Source organism: Mus caroli, unplaced genomic scaffold, assembly GCF_978045245.1.
Source record: "Mus caroli unplaced genomic scaffold, Mus_caroli_1 scaffold_16, whole genome shotgun sequence".
Taxonomy (NCBI): Eukaryota; Metazoa; Chordata; class Mammalia; order Rodentia; family Muridae; genus Mus; species Mus caroli.
In genome coordinates this window covers 8,817,454-8,840,051 of record NW_028227271.1, presented here as the reverse complement: position 1 = coordinate 8,840,051, position 22,598 = coordinate 8,817,454, and the positions used below count along the sequence as shown (strand labels likewise).

General features: G+C 42.4%; 1 protein-coding gene across 5 annotated transcripts in view; it reads right to left on the bottom strand.

The window, feature by feature from the left end:
- The window catches only part of Nell2 (neural EGFL like 2), a 376,172-nt gene that overhangs the window by 91,628 nt on the left and 261,946 nt on the right, over positions 1-22,598 (bottom strand). For 4 of the 5 annotated variants that reach the window (XM_085831509.1, XM_029469878.2, XM_029469874.2 and 1 more), the window contains exon 15: positions 515-637. The exons of the other annotated variant lie outside the window; for it this stretch is intronic. In XM_085831509.1, coding sequence (XP_085687635.1) covers positions 515-637 — 123 coding nt within the window. The remainder of the gene's footprint in view (positions 1-514; positions 638-22,598) is intronic. 5 annotated transcript variants of the gene reach the window in all.

Here is a 22,598-nt window from a genome sequence, read left to right as displayed (position 1 = left end):
AATATTAATCCCACAGTGACAGAAACTAGGGAGATGGGGTGGTATTTCAGGGTGGATTAACACAGTGTCACACGTGAGTAGCTATCACTTCCAGAAAAATCACTGTCATGAAATCTTCATGTTTGGGTCCCAAACAAAACAAACAAAACAAAACAAAACTGGTCAACCTAATGAATAGAAAGATTCAAAGAAGCTAAAGTGCTTTAGAAGAAGAAACAGAACTCGCAGATTAGAGGGAGAGGAAATCGGGGAGAAGAGGCTGGCAGTTTCAAAGATGGAGCAGCTTACAGAGGAGAAGAACGGGACAAGCTGAAGTGCTTGGCTACTTAGCTGCTGACATGGCCAAGGAGGGAGGCGGGAGTTGAGGGGAGGGTGATGAGCTATGTACCAACACTCTGAAACACTCAAGCACTGCCCTGTCCATGAGGTGCAGAGGAGGGGATGCTAAGGAGCTGAGGGAAGAGGCAGGTGGTCCTGTGTGTGATGCAGAGGAGTTTCCATAGCAGCTCCTTACCTTTGCACGTGGTTCCGTTCCCAGTGTAGCCAGGCTTGCAGACACAGTTGTGTCCTCCAACAGTGTTAAAGCACAAAGCGTTTTCATCACAATTGTGCTGGTTTGTGAGACACTCATCATGTTCTGAAATGAAGAATAGTGTGGTTCCTCAAGCAACGTTTGCACAGCTATCATTCTTTAAGCACATCAGTGTCTCGGTTATTACAGAGCCCTTCCTCCCAATATAGATGCAGGCAAATTATACATTAAAGACAGCCCTGGATGGTTTCAAATTTTTGGTGTATTATTGTGCTACTATAGAGTTACATATATAGTTCACATTTTTAACTACTCTGTCCAAAAGTAATTGAAACAAAGGCCTGCCAGCGGCAAAAGAGAAAGGATGTTCTCTGAAATAGATACCAAAGTAACCTCTGTGATTGACATTTAGGGAGTTTATCTTTGTACAAATAAGTCTGCCATCTAACTGTTCCTCATCATATGTGATTGGCACCGGGCAAGTTCTGGGAGCTAGATGCCAGCCGTTCCCACCTGCAGCCGCACTTGCTAGAGTAAAGACTCTTACACACTGTGGTGGGGAGATCTTACCTTCAATGCTCTCCCTCCACAAATAAACCATCCTGGGTCTATTTGATAAGACAGATTTGCTTTCCTAATGCATATATCTAATGTTTGCAAATGCATAGGTGATACACAGACAACATGATGTCCCCTTCAAACCAGGAACGGCTTCTTCCTTTTCAAAGCCCTCAATCACTTGGTCCCTCTAGCAACCCTGTGAGAGAGACAGACCAGATCATAATACCTCAGAGGAGGCAATTGTGGCGCAAGTGATCACGCAGCTTGCCCAGGTTCCCAGGGTGTTGGGTAACTTCAGATGCTCAGGATTCAGCCAAGATACAGAAGTTAATAGTAAATATAAGGTAATAATCTAATATCAAAATCATATTGGGCAGGAAATAGAATGTTTAAGGAGATGCACAAAGTTTAGTTTACGGCCCAGACTCCTTATTATCTGGGTTTCTTTCACATAACTGATTGAGCTTTTCATTTTTGAACTCTATACCCAGAGTAATGCATTTTAGCATTAACGTAGCTGTAACTTCAACAATTCTGCATTTGACATGTATGGTTGAGACTGCACTATGTGATTTAAGACAACTCTTAATGGACTGTCTCATGTTTCACTTTTTTTCAATATGCATTAACCTTCCACTATGATCTCATGTCTCATAATATAAAGCAGCCCAATTATGAGTATTTTAACTCTATCCCTGTAATAAAACTTTTTGAAAATATTCCCAATAATCCATTTAGAGGAACACAAAATTATCAATACCAGTGCTTTAGCGTTGCATCAATGGACATATTATTTGTAAGTTCCCAGCAAAATTACTCAAATATTAAAATCTAACTCCCTAATATTCTCTTATATCAGAGCATCTCATGACTGTATGGATCCTTGCTCTTTGTCTGTAGTGAAGGGAAAGTGCATAGTTACACAGACTCCTTGCACTTGGGCATCCATAAAATGTCAGAGGGGCCAGCATGGGCACTCCACCTTCCTTTGAATTCTTCTGACTGGAACAAAAGAAATCTATGCTCTTAAGTTTGTGCCTGCTGTCAGTTCTCTTCCCAGAACAGTTGGAAGCATTGCAGTTAATCTATGAGTCTGTATGGGTACAATGGTCTATCCTTTAAAGACGCTGCTGATGGATTAAGTACCATCTCCATCCCTGTCCATCTTCTCCTCTGCATTAGCTCATGCTCTCTGGGTAGAGGGCAAGCGTAGCATGATTCATTTAGCACCCAGAACTTAGTGTTCTACAAATCTTAAATAATCACCCAATAAAACAACCTGCCTTACTTTCTCCCCACTTACTCAGGGCTCCTGAGAGGAGGGTGTGTGCTCCTGAGCAACCGGAAGGCAGAGGCAGCATGTCTAGTGTCTAGTTATGCCTTTCCACACAAAACTGGGAACTGGCTACAGTGCTCTTTTCAGATTCCCCTGGAAAACACCAGCCATCCTTAGAGACCATGCTAAACGGCCAGGCCCTTTGGAAAATACCTTCATGTCTCCTGCCTGCCAAGCCAGGGTTCTCTTGGCCTGAGAACCACAAACCAAGCTCTGCTGTTCTCTCTTACTATAGTGAACTACTTCTCCCACTCACCCAACCTCAGCTCCTCCTGGGCACTGCACATATTTAGACAATAGTGCTTTTCCTTTAGATTTCCTTTCATGATTCAATAGAGAATGTTTCTTGAGATATACAAGTAGGTATACTATATGTATATATATTCTGTATATAGACATATGTACATATTCAACCCACATTTTTTATATATAGAATCCAGAATCTTCTAGAGATAGCTGGCAAAGCCATGTTTCATGGGTTAAAAGTTCTTTGTTTTCTTTCTTAGTATACAGTGTAACCTGATTTCATACCAATGATATAACTCAATAAATAAAATTTCTCTGCAGACCTGGGATTCTTTCTAATGTAGATGTCACATAAAACAACAATACACTTGTATTCATCACTAGCTCCTAACTTTGGTAGGTTTATATATTACACATTAGGATTTTTCTCAAGATAAATAGATGATAATAAGCTGTAGTGGCTTCCCATGTTGTTCCAGGAGTTTGTTGAAATTGCCTCCTCTGGCACACTTGCTGTGCTCCTGTCTGCATTTTCACCGGTGTGCCCACCTCCTTAACTAACCCTTATTTGGTCAATAGTCCAAAGCCGCAGATGTCCTCCTCCCCCTGAGTGACTCCACAAAGAAATTCAAACTTGTTTAATGGGATGTTTCTTCTGTTTCACGAGTCAGCCTTGTCTCACACATTGTGGGGCAACTGATGTCTTGTAACTGCCAGCCAAATAATCTGTAACTCTTCTCTGAATACATTGTGTGGTTTCTTCTTTTTAATTTTTCCTTACTCTTTTGTAACTTTTTTATTCTATTTTTCATTTGCTAAAAATAGATTTTTTTCCATATTATATACTCTGATTGTGGCTTCCTCTTCCCTAACTCCTCAGAGATCTGGCCACCTCCTCTCCTATCTGAATGTACACCTTTTCCATCTCTTGATAGAAAACAGAATCAGAATCTGAATAATAATAATAAATACAATAATAGTAGTAATAATAATAGTATAGAACAAAAAGTCCAAAACAGGATAAAACCAAACAAACAAATGAAAAAGAGTCAAAGGCAAAACACATAAAGAGAAGCACAAGCCAGGACTATACAGAGAAACCCTGTCTCGAAAAAAAAAAAAACCCACAAACAAACAAAAACAATAACAAAACAAGAAAAACAAACTAAAAAAGATGGGCAGTGGTGGCACATGCCTTTAATCCCAGCACTTGGGAGGCAGAGGCAGGCGGATTTCTGGGTTCAAGGCCAGCCTGGTCTACAGAATGAGTTCCAGGACAGCAAGGGATTTACAGAGAAACCCTGTCTCAAAAAAACAACCCAAACCAAAAAAAACCCAAAGAAACAAAAGAAAAAGAGAGAGCAGCACAAATATAAACGCATGTTGAGCCAGAGACGCACAGGAATCCCACAATCATGTACACCCCAAAACACAAAACTGGAAGCCAGGATATATTGTTTTCTTTTTAAGGCAAGTTAAGAGACAGAATTGAGAAGTAGAAGTATAAATGCAAGAGCCTTGCTGGGTGTGGTGGTACCCACCCGAATTCCCAACACTCCAGAGACTAAGGCAGGAGGATAGTGAAGTCAAAGCCACCGTGGGCTACTGAGCAAGGCCCTGTCTTAAAAGCAAAACAAAAAGACTTCACTAATAAGTTTCGGATTTTTAGGCCTGAGTGGTGGCTTATGCTTGTCACCTCGCTGCTCAGCCCAGTGAGACAGGAAGATTGCAACCTCAAGTCTAGAGGAGTAGAACACCGAGTGCAAAGTCAGACTGAAGTGATTCGTGCTCGTGAGTGGGACTAACACCTTCTCAAAAGGTCAACCAGCCAGCCAGACAACGACAACAGCTCTCAGAAGAGAATCCAGGGGTGTAGAGGGGGCAGTAAGCTTTGGACTTCCATGTAGCACATTGGGCACAATGACTGGCATAAGGCTGGTCCCCAGTGAGTGCCAGCTGAGCAATGCATCCTCACTCAGAGCTGTGTGCTGGGTGAGCACTCAAGAGGCCTCCTGATGCAAACCCTCTAGGTACTGAACAATGGCGAGCCTCCACCCCTTCCTTCTCTATTCAAACGCTTGCTTCTCTTCTCTGCCTTCAAATTTAGCACTGAGATCTCCACAGGGGAACACCCAAGCCATCAGGAAACACACCCTCTGACTTCTAGGAGCTGCGATGGACTGCCCTTCCCCTTCCTAACAGCTCCATGCCAGGGGCCTAGTGACTTTCGTCTCAGTATCTTTTGTCGTTCTTGTCACCACTCCTCATCTTTGTTTGCACTGCTTAGCAGGTCTCAGGTTTGGGCACTAAACACCTCTTCCCTGGGTGAGTCAAGAGTCCAGAGTAGTCTGCATCATCTCCAGGTGGACACAGCTCCACGCCACTGTCGGGTGACACTTGCTCTCCCTCCTCTGAGCCCGCCCCCCTTTCATTTCGTTCTCCTACTCTCTTCCAATTCAGCTGTTAGCAACATGCTAGTCTTTCTAATAATCACCAAGGCACTGCCAACTTAAATATGATGTACACGCACACACACACACACACACAAACAGTTATAAATTATATTAGCCTACTAGTAAGTCCTTCACTGAGGTTCTGCTAAAGGCATGAGAGTTGAGCTGCGTGTACTCACACATGCTTTGATATTCACATGTATGCTGTGCTCTGTCAGAAGCCATCCTTCATGTTCTATGGCTGATCTCTACCCACATCAGCAATGTCTTCTTCAGAAACCTTGCCCGAACCTCTCAGTCTAACCTACTTACTGCCATTCGAAAGCGAAGAGTCTTCACTAAGCTCCTGAGGTGTCTGTCTACCAAACGGAAAGTCACCAACACCTGAACTTACAGGAAGCACAGCAGCCTCTCGCCCTGCTTTGGAAATACGATACATATTTCTCTTTATAGTAGGGAGAGGTGGTGTTAGAGGATACAATCACTGATCCACGCCAAAGAGTTTGTCAGAACCAGATTCCACGTGAGAGGGAACTTTTGAGACGACGCTCTGACCTGGACTCTCAGAAGAACGCCAGGCCGACATCAAAAACCATATTCTGACTATTAATCTTCCAATTACAAAAGTTGAAGAATTCGTATTTTAAAAGGATGCTTCTCTGATCCAAACAAACAAACAAACAAAACCCTTTCATTTTCCTTACTGGGGATTTCACTTCAGTGTGAGCCCCACTGCAGAGCTCCTCTTTCTTACCACAGTTTTCCTGGGCCTCCGCCATAGCGAGAGCCAAACACAATACCACTTTCCATCCCAAAGGACAGCTTGCATTATTGTCAATGCACTCGAACGGCCACGAGTAGAAAAGCACTGTTGGCAGGCTCTCATTTCATGCTTCTGTGCACACAGAGTTATAGGATTTAATCTTTCTGACTTTTTCTACTAATATCTTAATATCCACTATTGCTACTTGGAATCATGTTGATGTTGTGATATCATTGGTTTTAATGTCAGGGTTTCTCATGTTATAATAACAGGTATAGTAGTTACACGAAGAATAAGGAAAATCCCTGCCTTCATGATGTTTGTGGCTTCTATTGCCTCAGATACAATACACACAATGTTAAGTGTGTACACATACACATGATGTGCCTGTATATATATGCATGTATATTGTATATACATATATATTATACATGTATATGTATGTGTATGTATATTATGTTTTATATACAAATATATGTATATATACATATATTAGACATATGTAATATATATGCAGACATGCACACACACATATACACATACATTGTGTATAAATATGTATAATTTTCAGACACTAGAGATAGAGTTGATGGCTAGCCTATGCCAGTACTTTGTTCTGATGTTGGGTTTTAAGAATCAATCTAGGAATGTGATACTTTTTCTGTTGTCTTGAAAGCCACCTGTTTAAGATTCAGGGAGTATTTTCTTTTTGGATAAGATAACATGGCTGAAGTGCCTCTTTGTTTGCTTTTGGCAATTTGAAACACTTTTGCTTGTAAACCTCATTGAGAACCACTCGAATTTACTCAATGAGCTTCCTTCCAGTGCAGAGATTGTCTCCTCGCTTCTCCTCCCAGAGGGGATTCTTGTCCTCAAGAACCACTGGACGTTTTATGGAGGCACCCAAAGAGTGTGCTCTACCCTGCTGACGTCTCCTACGTCCTCCCCGAATAGTGTGCCACACAGCAGCAAGCTGGGTCTCCATACCTCCTTCTGCCTGTCGTTCTTCGTTGAGCCTATGGCCTCTGGAAACACAGCCAGATGGTTGCTTAGATATTAATAGAAATCTGACTGTAATCTCAGAAGAGGTATAGCCTGAGGTACCTGCAAATGAGGAGGACGCTGTTTCCTCACTTTTACACATCTGCTTCGTAACTCCGAGGTTCCCTGAAACCTCTGATTCATTTTTTGATTTCTCACCTATAACATGAATGAGACCCAAGAAACTTATAAGCGTGCCCTGTTCCTGAAATGGAAGTGGATATTTTCATTGCAACCAGAGGAGTTTTGCTCTTTATAGCTCTCGTTTGATGCTATTTAGACATGTTTCTCATATCTTCCCCAAAATGATAGACTCCATTCATTTATTCATTATCTTCTTATGGAAAAGCTGGGTGAAAGGGGAGGCAAGAAAGCAAGATGAAAAAGATCTGTCTTCGTCAAAGAACTGCCAACTTGAATAGATTTCTGGGGTCCAGGTGGCCAGCTTCACTGTGGCTTGCTCATTGCCTGCATCCTGGACTTGCCTAGACACTTGCTGCTCAGTCCCCATTCTCAAACCCAGGAAAAACCATAAATTAAATAAAAAGGCTGATGCTGAAAGTAAAACATCTATTCTGAAAGTCTCTGGATCTGATGAAACCATGATAGCATACAGAATTCTCTGAAAAAAATGCCACCGCTCAGCTCCATATCATACGCATGATGCTGGTTACTTTTAGATTAGCCAGGTCCTCCTTGAAATCCCCACGCTCTTTGACATCATGCCCTGTCAGTCATAACTGGGCCTCTGCCTACATAACCTGGGCCAGAATGCTTTTACTCTATCACAGCACAGAACACCCCAGATTATAGTTGTTATTTACCTATCAGTGTTTGCTTAGAGGCTATGAACTCTTTGATTATAAGGAAGATGAGAAAGAATGGTTAAGGTTGAGTTAGCCATGCCAAGTGGTTAACAGCCAATTCTTGAGTGACATCCATACATCTGAGAAAATGTGGATTTACGGGTGACTCCAAGTTCCATGTCTTAAACACATTATACTTGTCAAACCTTCCAAAGGTGCTCTGTTGATTCCTGAGTGTTCTGCATAGTGTCTACCTGAGAGTCACTGCTCCATCCATGTTTATTAAGTGACTACTTTCACCAATGGAAGAAAAAAATGAGACTGTTTGGCATGATGTCAGAATCATCCTGATTTCAGAATACCTCCACCTGAGTTCTTAGAAGCTCCTGGTCTGAACTGAAGACCTACAAAGACTTTTGTCTAACTGGATTTATACCCAGTTCCCCTTATCTCAGTTTCCATAGATCTTCTATAGAAAAATTAGTAAAGTATTCATTATAGTGTGTTTGATTTAAAAACAAAACAAACTAAAATACCAACCCCCCCCAAAAAAACCCAAAACTGCATAACATGATCCCAAAAGCCTCCCCAAGCTGGATCAGAACTGTCAGAACTGTCAATCCTGTCAACCAAATGAATTCAGCAATCTCTTTTCCTTCATCTTGATTCTTGTCCATTCTACACTACAAATTTTATCTTACCTAAGATAAAAAGAAATCCAAAACTTAACTGGGAAAAATCCAAAAGGCATTAGGAGAATCTCAACTGTACTCCCAAGTCTCCTCTAACATCCCTAGAATGTGATTATACATACCAAACTATGAATATGCAAATGCACCCACTGTCCTCTTATTTCATATGGCAGGCAGAATGATCAAAACAAAAGGACCTCGTGTCACCTTCCCTGCTGTCTTCCTTGGCTTGTCTTCACACTTCCAATGAAATCCAGTCTTTGCCTTGATTACCTACACGCTCTGTACAGCCGTCGCCTGCCTGCCTCCTCCACTCAGACCGGCTTTCTGTGTTCCTTGAAGTGGGCATCTTGCCATCTGGTCTTTTTTGGATGATTTAATCTGCACATTTTCACATATTTTCAGGGGTCACTTGTGCACTTATCTCAGGGCTCTGCTGATAGGCTATGTCTGTGGATAAGGTATTCCCTATAAAAATATTTGGTTGTATATTTGCATCTGTTTTCTACATTAAAATTCCATTAAGATAGAAACCCTAATTTGTTTTTGCTATTTAACCAGCTCCTCTAAGAATGTAGAGGGCAGAGGGTTAGGGAATTCAAGAAAGCAAACTAGAACCTTCTTGTTGCATCTCTCACCATTTGTTTTTTGCTGACCACACGAAGAGACTGGAGATTAAGGGCGCTTAGTGACATATCCAAGGTCACAGTTAATGAACAGCAAAACTGGATCTTAATTAAAGTCTTCCAGATTTCACAACAGCTTTTGATGACAAAGAAAACAGCAGAGTCGAGGGGTACCCACACTGGAATCAGCTCTACAGGAATTGGCCATTTCTGTCTTCTAGACAAATCTCTCTATAACAGGTTTTAATCCTGGTTTAGTTTTGTTTTCCTTCCACTCGTGGAGAGTGAGCCCTTGGTGTGATTTTACAAATCCCTGCATGTGAAAGCTAGCAGGATGTGACAGCTGGTCTGTCCCCTGCTCATCACACTCAGTGGTCTGTAACGGGGTAAATGACACAATTACCTGGTGTAATTACTGCTGTTGACAATGTAGTGTCCCCTGGGAGTGCTTTATGAAATTCAAAACTGCTTTTCTCGTCAATCCAATCAAAACCTCTGCCTACGTGCTTTGAGCAGTGCTTTGCCAAATAAATATTTAAAATTGGAACCAAAATCTCAGTGAGAGTCCATGGCTGAGTCTAGCTCACGTGCTGTGCACGTTCTCGGCTTGACCCTGATTTCCTGCATGGGAATGGGGACCTTTGCTAAGAGAGCTTTGCTTTCAACCCACCATCATTTCTCCCTAGTGAAGATTCAGAGGAAACCTCACAGCAAGGCAAGTGCACACATGAGCCAAGAGACCCGAGGACACGGAATGTCACTAACGTCTCTTGTCCTCAGGGGATGACTGCGCATCACATTTGTTACTTGTTTGATCTAAACTACAATTCTTGAGAACACGGACATGGACAATGGTTGTAGCTCCGAGGTTGGCTGCCTGCCGAAAATCTCCCACAAGTTATAAGTAGACTGACATAAATAAATAAATAAATAAATAAATAAATAAATAAATAAATAAGCAAACAAATAAATAAATAAGGTGCAGGGATGCTTGCTTGCAGCTATCACTTCTTTCCCTGGTCTTCCAAAGGAGTGCAACTGCCAGTCGCCATCCTGGACCAGAGTGAGCAGAGCAGGTGGCTTCAGCAGTGTCTAGGAGCAGTGCACTCAGGAGGAAGTAGAGTGAGCCCTCCCACCGTACACCCCAGAAGCACAGCTTTCTCCTCTGGGCACAAGCACTGCAGGAACAGAAGTGGATGAGTAGCTGGTTGATTTAGCCTTTACAGATAAGACTCCTGCTTTCATGGTGCAATGAATTCCTGGAAACCACACCAGAGAGCTGATTATCATTAAATGGGAATAATTGGCTCTTTATCGAGTTCACATGTTCTTACACAGTTCGGCATCAGCTGCAGAAACCACTGGATACCTGGGGGTGGGTGAGGCAGTCAACAGTGAAGGCCATGTTTCCCCCATCACTGCGGAGCATGGACACACAAGAGCAACAAGAGGGGCTGATGCCTATCTTAGCGCGCCTTGACTGAATACACAAAGTATTTTCCTCACCTGGAAAAGCGGGACCCATCTTGACTTTTAATTTCAAATGTAATATTCTTGTTGACAAAATTAGACCAAATCAGCGCAACCTGAACACCAAGATGTAGGTATGAGGTGAACAGTAAGGTGTTCTTAGGTATATGTTAAGATTTTGCACATTAAAGGATACAGGATGCAGTCAGTGTTAGCGAACAGTGTTTTATGACTGGGGATTGTAGTCCTTTTAGGAGAAAAAGCAAAGGGAAGTCCACACACCCTTTGCAGACTCTTAGACCCGGCTCTTTCCCCCTGGTTACTGCAGACCTACAGCATTCCCACTACTCAATAGTGAACAGCAGAGCACTTAGCCACAACCACCTCCTTACAACAAAGCACTTCAAAATGCATCCTTTCTGTCTCTCACTGAGGTCATTAAATCTATTTATCTAATCCCATCCCCACTGGCTTCCATGTGTCTATCCTGGCCTTGATATCCACTCTCCATTAGTGGCTAGCATTGGAATGGCGGTGCAGATGGCTCCACGCTGCCAGGGCTCACACCGTAGGATTCCAGAACATCTCTCTAAACACAGTGCTGGCCTCTCGCTTTGTTTATAAGCACCCATTTAGCACAGGGCTAAATTCACCCCTCTGTGTGTGTTTCCTAATCTGCTACCCACCTTCCTTCTATTCCTGGCAGCACGTTCAACTAAGCATGGTGTCTGTGTCCTTAGATTTTTTTTTTTTAAAAAACTACTTTTAATACAGGTTCTCAAATCCTGTGACCCCCGCTTCTAGCCCGTCATACAAAGGTAGGGGAGCAAAGATGGTAAATTGGTGTCTGACTAGCTCTGTGTCTAGTCCCCAATAAATATGAATTAGATGAATGTATCCCGAGACTGCAAGGCTCTCTCCATGCGTGTCCTCTTTACATGCTTCATCACTCCGAGTTTGAAATTCTATAGGTCTAGAGACTGGTGAAGGTGCACTTGAGGGAAAAGAATAATAGCTTTTCTGTTCAGGGTAGAGGAATTATAATATCAGGCTTTTATTTAAATGTAATTACATTTCAAGAGACATGATATTATATAAAGTGTACCTAAATTTGGATACAAAGGAATCCAATAATATAATTTCATTCTACTGTATTAATTTTAACCACGAGTGAGAACTATTTCAATCGAAATGTCTAAGTAGTCACTTTGAAATGGAAACATAAAGGGCGCAATTTCAGCTTCAGCATTTTAACAGAGTCCACTATGAAGGGAAAATAGCAGGCTGGCAGAATCTAACGATTTAAAAGGGGCACTTGGAAACTGTCTTGGGAGAATTTTAAAATCTTAAATTTATTGTGAACATGCTCTTTATTGATGTGATTATCCGCTAGACAGAATTATTACAAAACAGATTGATTTGGGAGGTTTAAAATTAAATAAAGACAGTCTTTAGCAACAGGATACAAAGTTGTGCTGTCTCCACAGTAATAAATCAGAGGCTAGAGCAGCCCCGAAATGTCAGCAGGAAGTCACTTGGGAGTGCATGGAGTGCTACTGTGGACAACAAGGGGCCTCCTGGGATGGACTCCACATTTCAGGGGTGCAGGCTCATGCTATGGAAGAAGGTGCTAATGATGGAACCTGAATAGACAGGCACCACTGGAAGGACCCAGGTGGAAGGCCATTTCTCTGAGTTAAAACTCATGCCTTTAGCAACCACATCAACTACCAAATTTGCAGGAGTTCCTGCTACAATTTACTTAAAGTAGAGTAAGAAGTTCAATAAAGACCTGCAGAGTAATCCAGACGAAGAACAGTAGATACTCCCAATATGTTACTTTCCTTACATGTAATTCAATAACACTTTTTGAGTGACTTGTCCAAATCAAGTTTTTACATCCATATTGCAATGTTGTGTGGAAACAGTATTTTTCACACAGTGCCAGCACATCTTCTGGGAGGGTTGCTTAGCCTTTTTGTCTACTGCCCGGGTAACTCTGCTTTTTTCCTATACTCATAACTACGACTATACAACTTGTTACCCCAAAAAGAAGATATTCCCAAATCTCAAAGGCTGTCAGCCGAAAAGATCCTAAAATAAACCTTTAATTGAGAGCATTTCCTATTCAAAACTGACACAGATCCAATTGCTTCTGTTATGTAATATCCTGAATACTTCAAACAAGAAGGTGTTTGACAAGTCTTTCTGGGATTTAGTTTTCTAAAAGGAGAATAGTGGACTTATGGCTATTTTCAAGGCTTTTCTTTAGCTGTATATGTAATGCATGTCCCCATTTGTCTACAGACGAGTTGTGGAGGCAGTACACCCATTCAGAGTTTTATTCTTGGCTGATTTTACAGTTGGACGTTTTTGGTACTTATGGAAAGTTATGAATACAAAGTATGCAAAAAATAATAGGAATTGTTTTTTTTTTTTTTTTTTTTTTTTTGGTTTTTTCGAGACTGGGTTTCTCTGTGTAGCCCTGGCTATCCTGGCACTCACTTTGTAGACCAGGCTGGCCTCGAACTCAGAAATCCGCCTGCCTCTGCCTCCCGAGTGCTGGGATTAAAGGCGTGCGCCACCACACCCGGCTCGGAATTGTTTTTAAGATGCAAAATGCATACAAAATATTTCAGAACTTTTCAAGCAGATTACAAGAGCTAAGGCACCATTAGATGGTGAAGTAAACCATGCCATTTGGCTTTCGGGTTTCCAGTTCACTCAGCTGCTCTGTTGCCCAGCGGCTCTGTATCAGACAGGACAGTGGGCATGGCTTACAAACCAGTTAAAGCAGAGAGATGTTTTCTGCACTTTCAGGGTTGATAAATATAATGAGGCCAATTTAAATTAAACAAAAAGATAGATAAATCAAAGTGAAATTGTGAGAGAAAAAAAGTGCACGTCTTAGTGGATGGTGTGAACAGCAAGATAAGATTGGATGATCCCAGAGAGCACTGGGTCTAAGGGAGAAGTTCCTCTTGGCCCAGAAGAAAACAAGTAACGTAATTGCTGCAGGCTAAGGAGAGGACTGGCCAAAGGCCTTGATACAGTTTGGGTAGAAAATGTCCCCAGAAGCTTCATGCTCAACCTGTGGGGCTGTTTGGAGGGTTGTAGAAATCTTCTGGAGATGGGTTCTAGCTGAAGAAAGTGGGTGGCTGGGGGCAGGCCTTGACGGTTACAGCAATGCCCCTCCCCCACAATCTCTTTGCTTCTTGCTCCAGGAATATGTGATCAAGGTATTACAAAGAACATGTGAGCCGGACATCAGCCACCGCTGCCAGGCTCTCCCCAGCGTGATGGGCTTTATCATTTTAAACCAAAGGGCCAAGCAAACCCTTCCTCCTTTAAGGCACTTCAGATATTTGTTTTTGGCCATGAGAAAAGTAGCTGATACAACCTTGTTTCGAGAGAGCTATAAATGCCTGGAAATTAAAGAAAATCAAAATGTCTCAGTCATACACACACACATACACACACACACACACACACACACACACACAACCCAAATGCAAAAAACTAAGTTTTGACAACATTGGGTCTCAAAATAGCCTTAAAAGTTCAGAATGAAATTGTTATAACAGTAAAATGTAATTCAAGATAAAGCCTTTTACAGAAAGCTGAGACGTATCCTGGGAAGACCCTCCACCCCGGTCTGTGTTAGTTGTGTCTGGTTCAGTTTCAAAGTTCTTCCAGCATGTCTCTCTAGCTGTTGCTCCAACAGCTCTATCTGTGACCTTCAGGTTACAGTGTCGACTGAATTTCAAAGACCCTTGCTTCCTCAAAGCCTTTGACAGGTTCTCTCATCCACTGAACTCGCTCCACCCATCCCATTGCCTCTCCAGTGACTCTTTCATCCTCCCCTAAACATTTTTCCTCTATAAATTCATGAGACTCCCCTACCATACATACACCCTCAATTCACAAACTATCCATTTAATAACTCTTGAAGTCGCCCCTCCTGCCTGAAAGTCTTCCTCTACCAGTGAAGTTCAGTAGATTACTAAGCTTATTCTCCTCTCTCCAGATGTGCAGATTCTCTGCTTCCTGTATGCTCAATAATTACTCATTTGAATCATTTTGCTTTTCCACAACAAAATCCACTCACAAGCATTACCATATCATGGGTGCCACTCAAGGCTAAATGACCTTTCTGCAATTTAAAGACATACAAAAGTCTATAGAGCAAGCTTTACTGTGCAAACATTTTCTTTGGTTCACCTGGCTAATGAAAGGAATGTGAAAAACATAACTTTGTAAGCAGTAATAATTACAGAATATAGGCAGTCAAATATTTATGCAACTTGGAAATAAAAGGGGTAAAACTTGGAAGAGAAAGGGGTGAGTCTTGTAGAGAAACCAAGAAATAAATGAGAAGAAAGGCTGGCAGTGCCACAGGGTTGTTTCCACGTGTCACCCACATTGAGTAGAGTATTAGGTGTGTCCTGCAAGTGAAATTCACTTCTGACAGCAGCTACAATCAGTGGTTTGTTGATATTTCCTGACATGACTCAGTGCCTTAAAGACTTACCAAATGGGTTTCAGGACTTTTCAAACAGCCACTGGCGTTACCTGAACATGATTTAAATGTATGGGACATGATGTACCTGGCACTGATTGCTGACTAACAACTGCACAGGGTAGATGTTCTTTTCCCACCTGGGGTAAGGAGGATGACACTAAAGGCCAGGATGCATCTCTGGCCCTTTGCTGCCCAGCAATTAAGCAACCAAACTGAGATTGGAGCCCCAAGCTGTTTCTGTCAGGAACTGTGTCTCCCTGAACCTTGGGAAAGCTTTGCAGACTGACTTTTTCTCGAGCTTTGATAACTAATCACCCAAGCAACTGAAAGATGGTAAAACTAAACACAGGGGTGATTAGCTTCCGTGTTCTCCACTGTTCTGCCAGGCTGGCACTGCCTTGCTTTGGTGCTATTTTGGGAATGTTGTAGCATAGCAACATGGATCATTAGAAGAAAGGATCTCCTGGATTGTGCTTTTAAAACAATATGTCTCCTAGACTGTCCATATAGAAATAGCTGAGATGGACTATGCTGTTATAACCCATTATAAAGCAAAGCCCTTTCCCCAGCGTGGGACAATCCCATGGACATTTTCTTTGCAGAGGCACTGTCATTTCCAAACACTTCTTTTTAAGACTACGTCCTAAATGACCACAGGGTTATGTCCTTTTCCTCCTTGCCTTCCCTCCCTCTTGCTCCTTACAGTCACCCCACTCTCAAATTGATAGCCTCTTTTTCATGTACTATTACTGTCACACACACACACACACACGCACGCATACACGCGCACACACACACACACACACACACACGTGTGTGTGTGTGTGTGTGTGAGCAAATGTATAAATACAACCTGCCGAGTCTGCTTCTTTTGCTGAGTGTATGTATGTATATAGGTTCAGGCTGGCCTCTCTGTACTGGATCTCCAACAAAGAGGCTCATCCCTCAGAGAGGCTAACTCTCTCTCTCCCAGCTGTTATTAGGAAGACAAAGAGAGACCAAGGCTGATATTAAAGCCTTAAGGAAGCATATCATTTTATATTTATTTAAATCATATATATATATATATATATATAACATTATGGAAGACATCATGGAATATATATGGAATATTATTAAATACACATATAACATATATATAGCATTACATATATACTGTTATATATCATATATGTATATGTGTGTGTGTGTGTAAGTTATATCTCTTGGACTGACAATGTTTTCCATAAGAACTAGAAACTAGCAAATATCCCAATGCCAGACATAATAAATTTCCTTTCAAATGATTAGTCAGATAGTTACCATGACTGCCAATATAATATAGACCACTGACGTAGCCATTAGTCGCTTCTCAAAGGTTGACGGTAAACCCAGTGCTGAAGACAGCACATACTTAGGACACGGGTCTTAGAGTATTTGAGTGTCATCTAACTTGAAAGCCTCCTTCCTTTGGTACCAGAAGATACTATGCAAGTTGCCAAGGGAAGGAAACGATTAATAGTCCATCCCAGCTGCAAAATGTACACTCTGCAACGAGGACCCAAGTGACATGCAATCATAAAGGTGTGACCAGTGCCACTAACATTTGGGTGGGCACCAACAGCTATCAGGTGGGACTTGAGGCCCATTCAAGAGAAAAAAATCATGCAGGGAACCAGAAGCCTAACTGGCTTTCCAGAACCAGTGAGGCCATGGATCTTAGTAAAGAATCTATGGCCACCATGTTGATGGCATGACTTCCCACTATGTTCCAGACATTATCCTTACACCTATGGATTCATGTGGCTCTCACTCTTTATCAAAGAAACCTCTCTTTACAGCAAATGGAGACCACCACAGAAAACACAGCCATATACAATGCAGAGATCAACGGGTCATAGGGCACCTAGCCCCGATAAACACATTCACATCACAGCTTCTGTATCCATGGCCCAGGGAACATCGTGGAAGAGGAGGTACAAAGATTGTCAGAGCTGGAATACCAGGAAGTCTGCTGTTAAAGGGTCTTTCCTACAGGGTGCTGCCTAGACGAGGCCAGGACAAAGGCAGTTATCAACAGACACACTCACTAGGAAGGGGGACATTTTCCCTGGGTCCCACCCCCAGACAAAGAACTGCAGGCAACTTATGACTGCAGATATTTCTAAATTAATCAGGAGTAATTGGAATATGGCCTGACAACATGAACCTTGGGAAGCTGAAAGTTTAAAATTAACAACCTAGATAAGAGTCGAGGGGCTGGGAAAGAGTAGTGTTGAGTCATTTGTATGGTGGGGACAAAATCTTCCACAGACATCAGAATGTATCCAGGTTGGAACTAGATGTGACAGAGAAACAACACAGTGTTGACTACATCAAGAGCTGTCACCACAGGTTTAAAAAGAAGGAAGTGGACAGTGAGAAGCTCAGTGGGTACAGGAGTTTTCCACCAAGCCAAATGACCTGACTTGTAGCCATGTTGTCCACAAGGTACACAGGAAAACAGAATTTCTGCAAGTTTTGGGACAATTCTCTCTCTCTCTCTCTCTCTCTCTCTCTCTCTCTCTCTCTCTCTCTCTCTCTCTCTCTCTCTCTCCTTCCCTCCCTCCCTCCCTCTCTCTTTACACACACACACACACACACACACACACACACACACACACACACAGTTAAGTAAAAGTAACTTAAACATTTAAATAATGGTACCTATCTAAAATGATGATCTTTTCACTACACCTCAATATGAACATAAACGAGTGGTACTTTGTTGTGGGAGATGCTAAGAGCACAGAGCATGAACATCCAAAGTGGAGCTCATGTAATTGTGCCCCAGGCCATGTGTCTCTCTCCTTGGCTTAATTGTTAAAGTGTCGTATTTTTCTGGGGGTGGGCTCATGCCTTCCATGTCCATGCTTAAGAAACTGAGGCAGAGCTCTGTGAGTCTGAGGCTAGTCTGTCCTGCATACCAAAATTCTGCACCAAGACTGTAATTATATCTCAAGGAGTAAATAATAAAATGAACTGTGAAACTCAATCATATTTGGCTCATAACAAAATGATTAAGATGGTTGGATGAGTCATGGTTTCTGTGGTGCTGTCTGGAGCTTGACACAAGCCAATCTTACCCAATGACAGGAAAAGCCTAAACATAGGGTCAAAAGGCCCCCTATGGGCTCTGATGCTTCCCCCCCCCCCAAAAAAAAAAGTCTACTGGAGAAGAAAGGAAGCAGGGTGTGCTGTGCTGTAAGCCACCTGTGCTATGGTCATAGGACAAAGATACAGATGCTTGGTGTCTGCACCCCTGATCATGATGCTGTTTAGACTGTTAGGTCACGGACCAGCTTCTTGACTGGGAATTATACTGTCCGTGAGTGTGTACAATGAGTATGTGGCTTTCCTTGCCTAATTCACAGGTATTTATGAGCAAGGGAAGATCCCACAATAAGGAGACCACTGCACGTCCCTACCACATACACTTTGAGTTTCTATGGAGGCCTTTTGGTGGGTAGGATGGGCTGCTAGCCTTTGCTCTGGGAAAGGCCTCCTGTATGATTCTTACCCTGATAATTATTTTATCCATTATAGTGAGGATTTTAAAAAACATATACAATCGATTAGTGTCCAATAGAAATAAATACCAAGAGCCCAAAGAAACAGATTACCACCACTTGAATACAGTCCCTCACGGGGTGACCCCTACTCATAAAGTTACCTCATAACTGTGGTTTTGTTGCTCTTATGAATCATAATTTAAATATTTTTGGAGATAGAGGCTTGCCAAAGAGGTTGTGAGCCACAGGTTAGGAAGCTCTGTTCTAGAGTCTACTGTAGACTGGGCATCAACAGATTAGCACCCCATGTTCCGCTACATATGTAAAATCTGCCAAAAGAAGACCTCATTCTTTCCACAATTAAAGAAGAAATTGACAGAACCAAAGTGGATCTATAACTAATCTATTTGTCTGCCTATCTATGACTTACTTCTCTTAGATTAACAGGTGAGTGGAAAATAATTTTACTGCATACAAGAATTCAGAGAATGAACCTCCTTGATACACCTTCAGTGGGAATGTAAATTGATAAGAACTTATTGTCCAAGACGAATTAAGGTGTGCGAGATCTAGGCCTCATCATTCTAAGAGAGGTTGGGTGGGGTGTTAAAAAAATTCTTAGAATTACATAACATATAAAAGTAAAATTTTGAAAGAACTTTAGCTTGCAACCATACGTGACTGGCTAACTGATTTCGGGTTCTTTATTTTAGGAAACACTAGGATAACATGGAAATGTGCACCTTGACAGAGTATTGAAAGAAAGGGTGTTCATGACAAACCGATTACCTGGGAAGACTAAACATAGTACAGCAGTGCATCTCAAGTCTTGTGTGAGCTGCAGGCTGCACAGATAAAAGTTAAAACTTTACTCTTCAAAAACTAGCACAGCTATCTCTGGTTGAACGGATATGAAGATTTTGGTTTCCTTCTTTGAGACTTTCTCTTTTATTGCACTGCGTGTATAGAGACCAGACATATCTACACCAGAAAGAACTATATGTATCAAGAAAATGCAGCGCAATGAAAGACAAAATATAAACTTCCATATTAAAGTAGTATTTCTAAATTACCAAGGCCAGGCTTTTAAGTTTTATATGTTTGCTATTCCTCATGTTTCAGTAGGGTTTATGTTGATAAATATCTCAATCCATTCTTCTTGCATGGCTCTATTATAATCATAACACAAAGATTTTGTGTAACAGAAATGAGCTTTCTGTGCTTCTGCAAATACTTAAAATGCTTTACAAGCAATTAGAACACAGGGGAGAGTTTCTTAGAGAAGCAAGAGCAGTGAATTTGCTGGGTAAAATCTAATGTAACCAGGGGAGGTCTGCAAGGAGCCAGAATGGACTGCTATGCAAAAGCAGACGTGTGGGAAGGGTCCTGCACTCACACTTCCTGCTCACACAGAAGGGTCTCCCACCAGCAGTGACTCTGAAGGCAGAAGCTGGGGAGGGAGAGACAACTTCACCCCAGTCCTCTTCTGGGTCTTTGTGTCATCATGTTGCAGTAACAGAAAACAAAATAACAGCTAGAGTTAGCGAGGTTTTGGAAAGTACAAAATCTTTTGAGTTTTTGAGTGAGGAACTGGAGAGACTGATGGAGAGGAGCTCACTGTGGTATGTGACTGGGTCTAACTTTATAAAATACGTTTCAGATAAAGTCTGGGCAACATCACTAAAATGAAAATGCCCGCACGCTGGTGTTGGGAAACCCTGATTTCTTGACACAGAATAAGGCAAGTAGTGGGGGGCCCTGCATGACAACAGAGGAAACATCTGCATTTAATAGAGTCACAGGCAGAGGCCAAATGCACTATGCTTAGTACAGTTCCCTCTCTCTTTAAAATCCTGAAATCCTACTCTTTTCTGCTTTCAGTGGGGTGATTATTTCCTGATTAATGGAACTGGATGCCTCCTAATACTCCTTCATTCACCACTTCCCATGATCCATTCTGGGACTCCAGTAATTGGTAATTACTGTAGCAGAACCTATGTACAGCCATGACCCTACCCTTGTAGAGCATAGAGCCGATGCAGAGAGATAGGCAACGAGTAAGGGAGGCACAAGGCAGGCTTGGGGTGTGTTTGCTTTTAAAGGAAGCAGCCAGAAAAAGACCCAGAACCATAATGAATGGCTGGAGCACACAAGGAGGCTGACATTTAAGATCAATCCCAAAGGATGAGAGTCAGTTGTGCAGGGGAGAAATGTGTTCCAGGGAAAAGCCATAGAATAAGGAGGATTCCTGAGACAGGAGAGGACGGAAGACCAAAACAACCCCTGAGGGATGAAATGCCAAGTGGAAGGCAAGAACAGGAGAGGCAGGGGGAGATACGCAGGACTGTAGTAGAGAGCCACAAAAAGGGCCTCATCAGGGCATACCATGGTCTGAGATGATTTGTGACATTTTTGCTGTGACTTCTGTGTAGAATGGGTTGGCCATGGTGAGACCAGATGGAAGAACCCAGGAGATCAGGGGGAACAGAATAGTGACTTCTTAGTCTGGTATAACTGAATAGAGACAAAGATGGCAGCCTAGATTTAGGATCTTTATTTTAAACTCTAAAAACAAGGTCATCTACATGAACTGTGTGTGGGGAATGTGTGAGGACCAAGGGCAGATCTCTCAGCCCACAGCTATACGAAGTGTGTGGGGCATGAGGCAAGCATGGGTAAGCCTGGGAGAGACTTCTTATTCTTAATCCCAGCCTGCTTCATGGATACAGCGATCGATCCACTCCATAGTTCAATAGAACTTCATGGTTACCTGGCTAACCACCATTATCTTATAGGTACTGTGAGAAGCTTTTTAAATACCTGCTGCTTTTAATCCTGTAAAGATGGGTAGAATTTTTCCATTCAGGACAAGATCAAACTCAGTGAGGTTAGTAACTGGCTAAGCTTTCCAGCTTCCCTGGTGACTTAAGAGGACTGGCCATGCATTATTGAAATCCAGCCAGGTTAGCTAATACATCACGTCATTTCTCCCTCGTGCTTTCTGTATCCACCTGTTATGAAAGCCAACCGTGGCCCACGGGCCCCTGATTTGTGGCTCATATGAAGCCTTGTGGGCACAGATCCTTCCTGAATTAAAAGTTTACCCCCAAACCCTGCATTCGGAAGGCAGCACCTATTCCCCATAACACGCCACGTCCTCAGTGTTACTACATTGTCTCTGTAGGTCACTCCTGTTTTAACTTAAGAATCCGCTTTTAAAAGAGGCAGATAAGAAATGTTCTCTTATCATCCTTTGAGTTCCTGTGATCGAGGTAAGCTCGTGATCTATTTCTACAATATTTGTGTTACAAGAAGCTGAATGAATTGAACTGTCTCAGAAACAATGAGCTCCTTAACTTCTAGAGAAAAAAAAAGCCAAGAAAAGCAAAAGCCATCTCATCATGAAAGCAAGGAGCCTGAGCATAAATACCCATAGAGCTCCTCCCCTTTAACAGATGATGCAACTCTCTCCGCAGTGATCAGAAAGAAGTGGGAACAGAGTGTCCCTTTCATATACAGTCGCGGACAATTCGACAGTATTAGCTGATAATAGTGTGCCAGGTTTTATTCTCATTTTGATTCTATTCCCATTACAGCAATTAAAAATCAACAGCTCAAAATAGCATGGGCTTCCACCCTTCTGTAAGGTAGGAGTGCTACCCAGCCTGCCTTGGTTGAAATCATGTGCACAGGGCTGTGCTCCTGAGGCCTGGGGCAGAGGCTGTGTCCGGCTTTCTCCTCCTTCTGAGGCAGCCTGTGCTCATGGCCCCTCACAGGTGGCTGTGCTTCATCTCCCTCACGGTCTCTGAATTCACAGCTCTCTCTGATCACAGCTAGGGGAGAAATCTTCTAATGACTCATAATGACAGGAGGCCCACCCCAACAATCCAGGGTGATTCTCTGTTTTATGGTCCTTAACCTTACTCACATCTGAAAAGTCCACTTTGCGATGGCAAGTCCCAGATTCTCAGGGCTGCAGATGAAGGTGATTGACATAGCTGGGTGCCACCACTGGCTTCC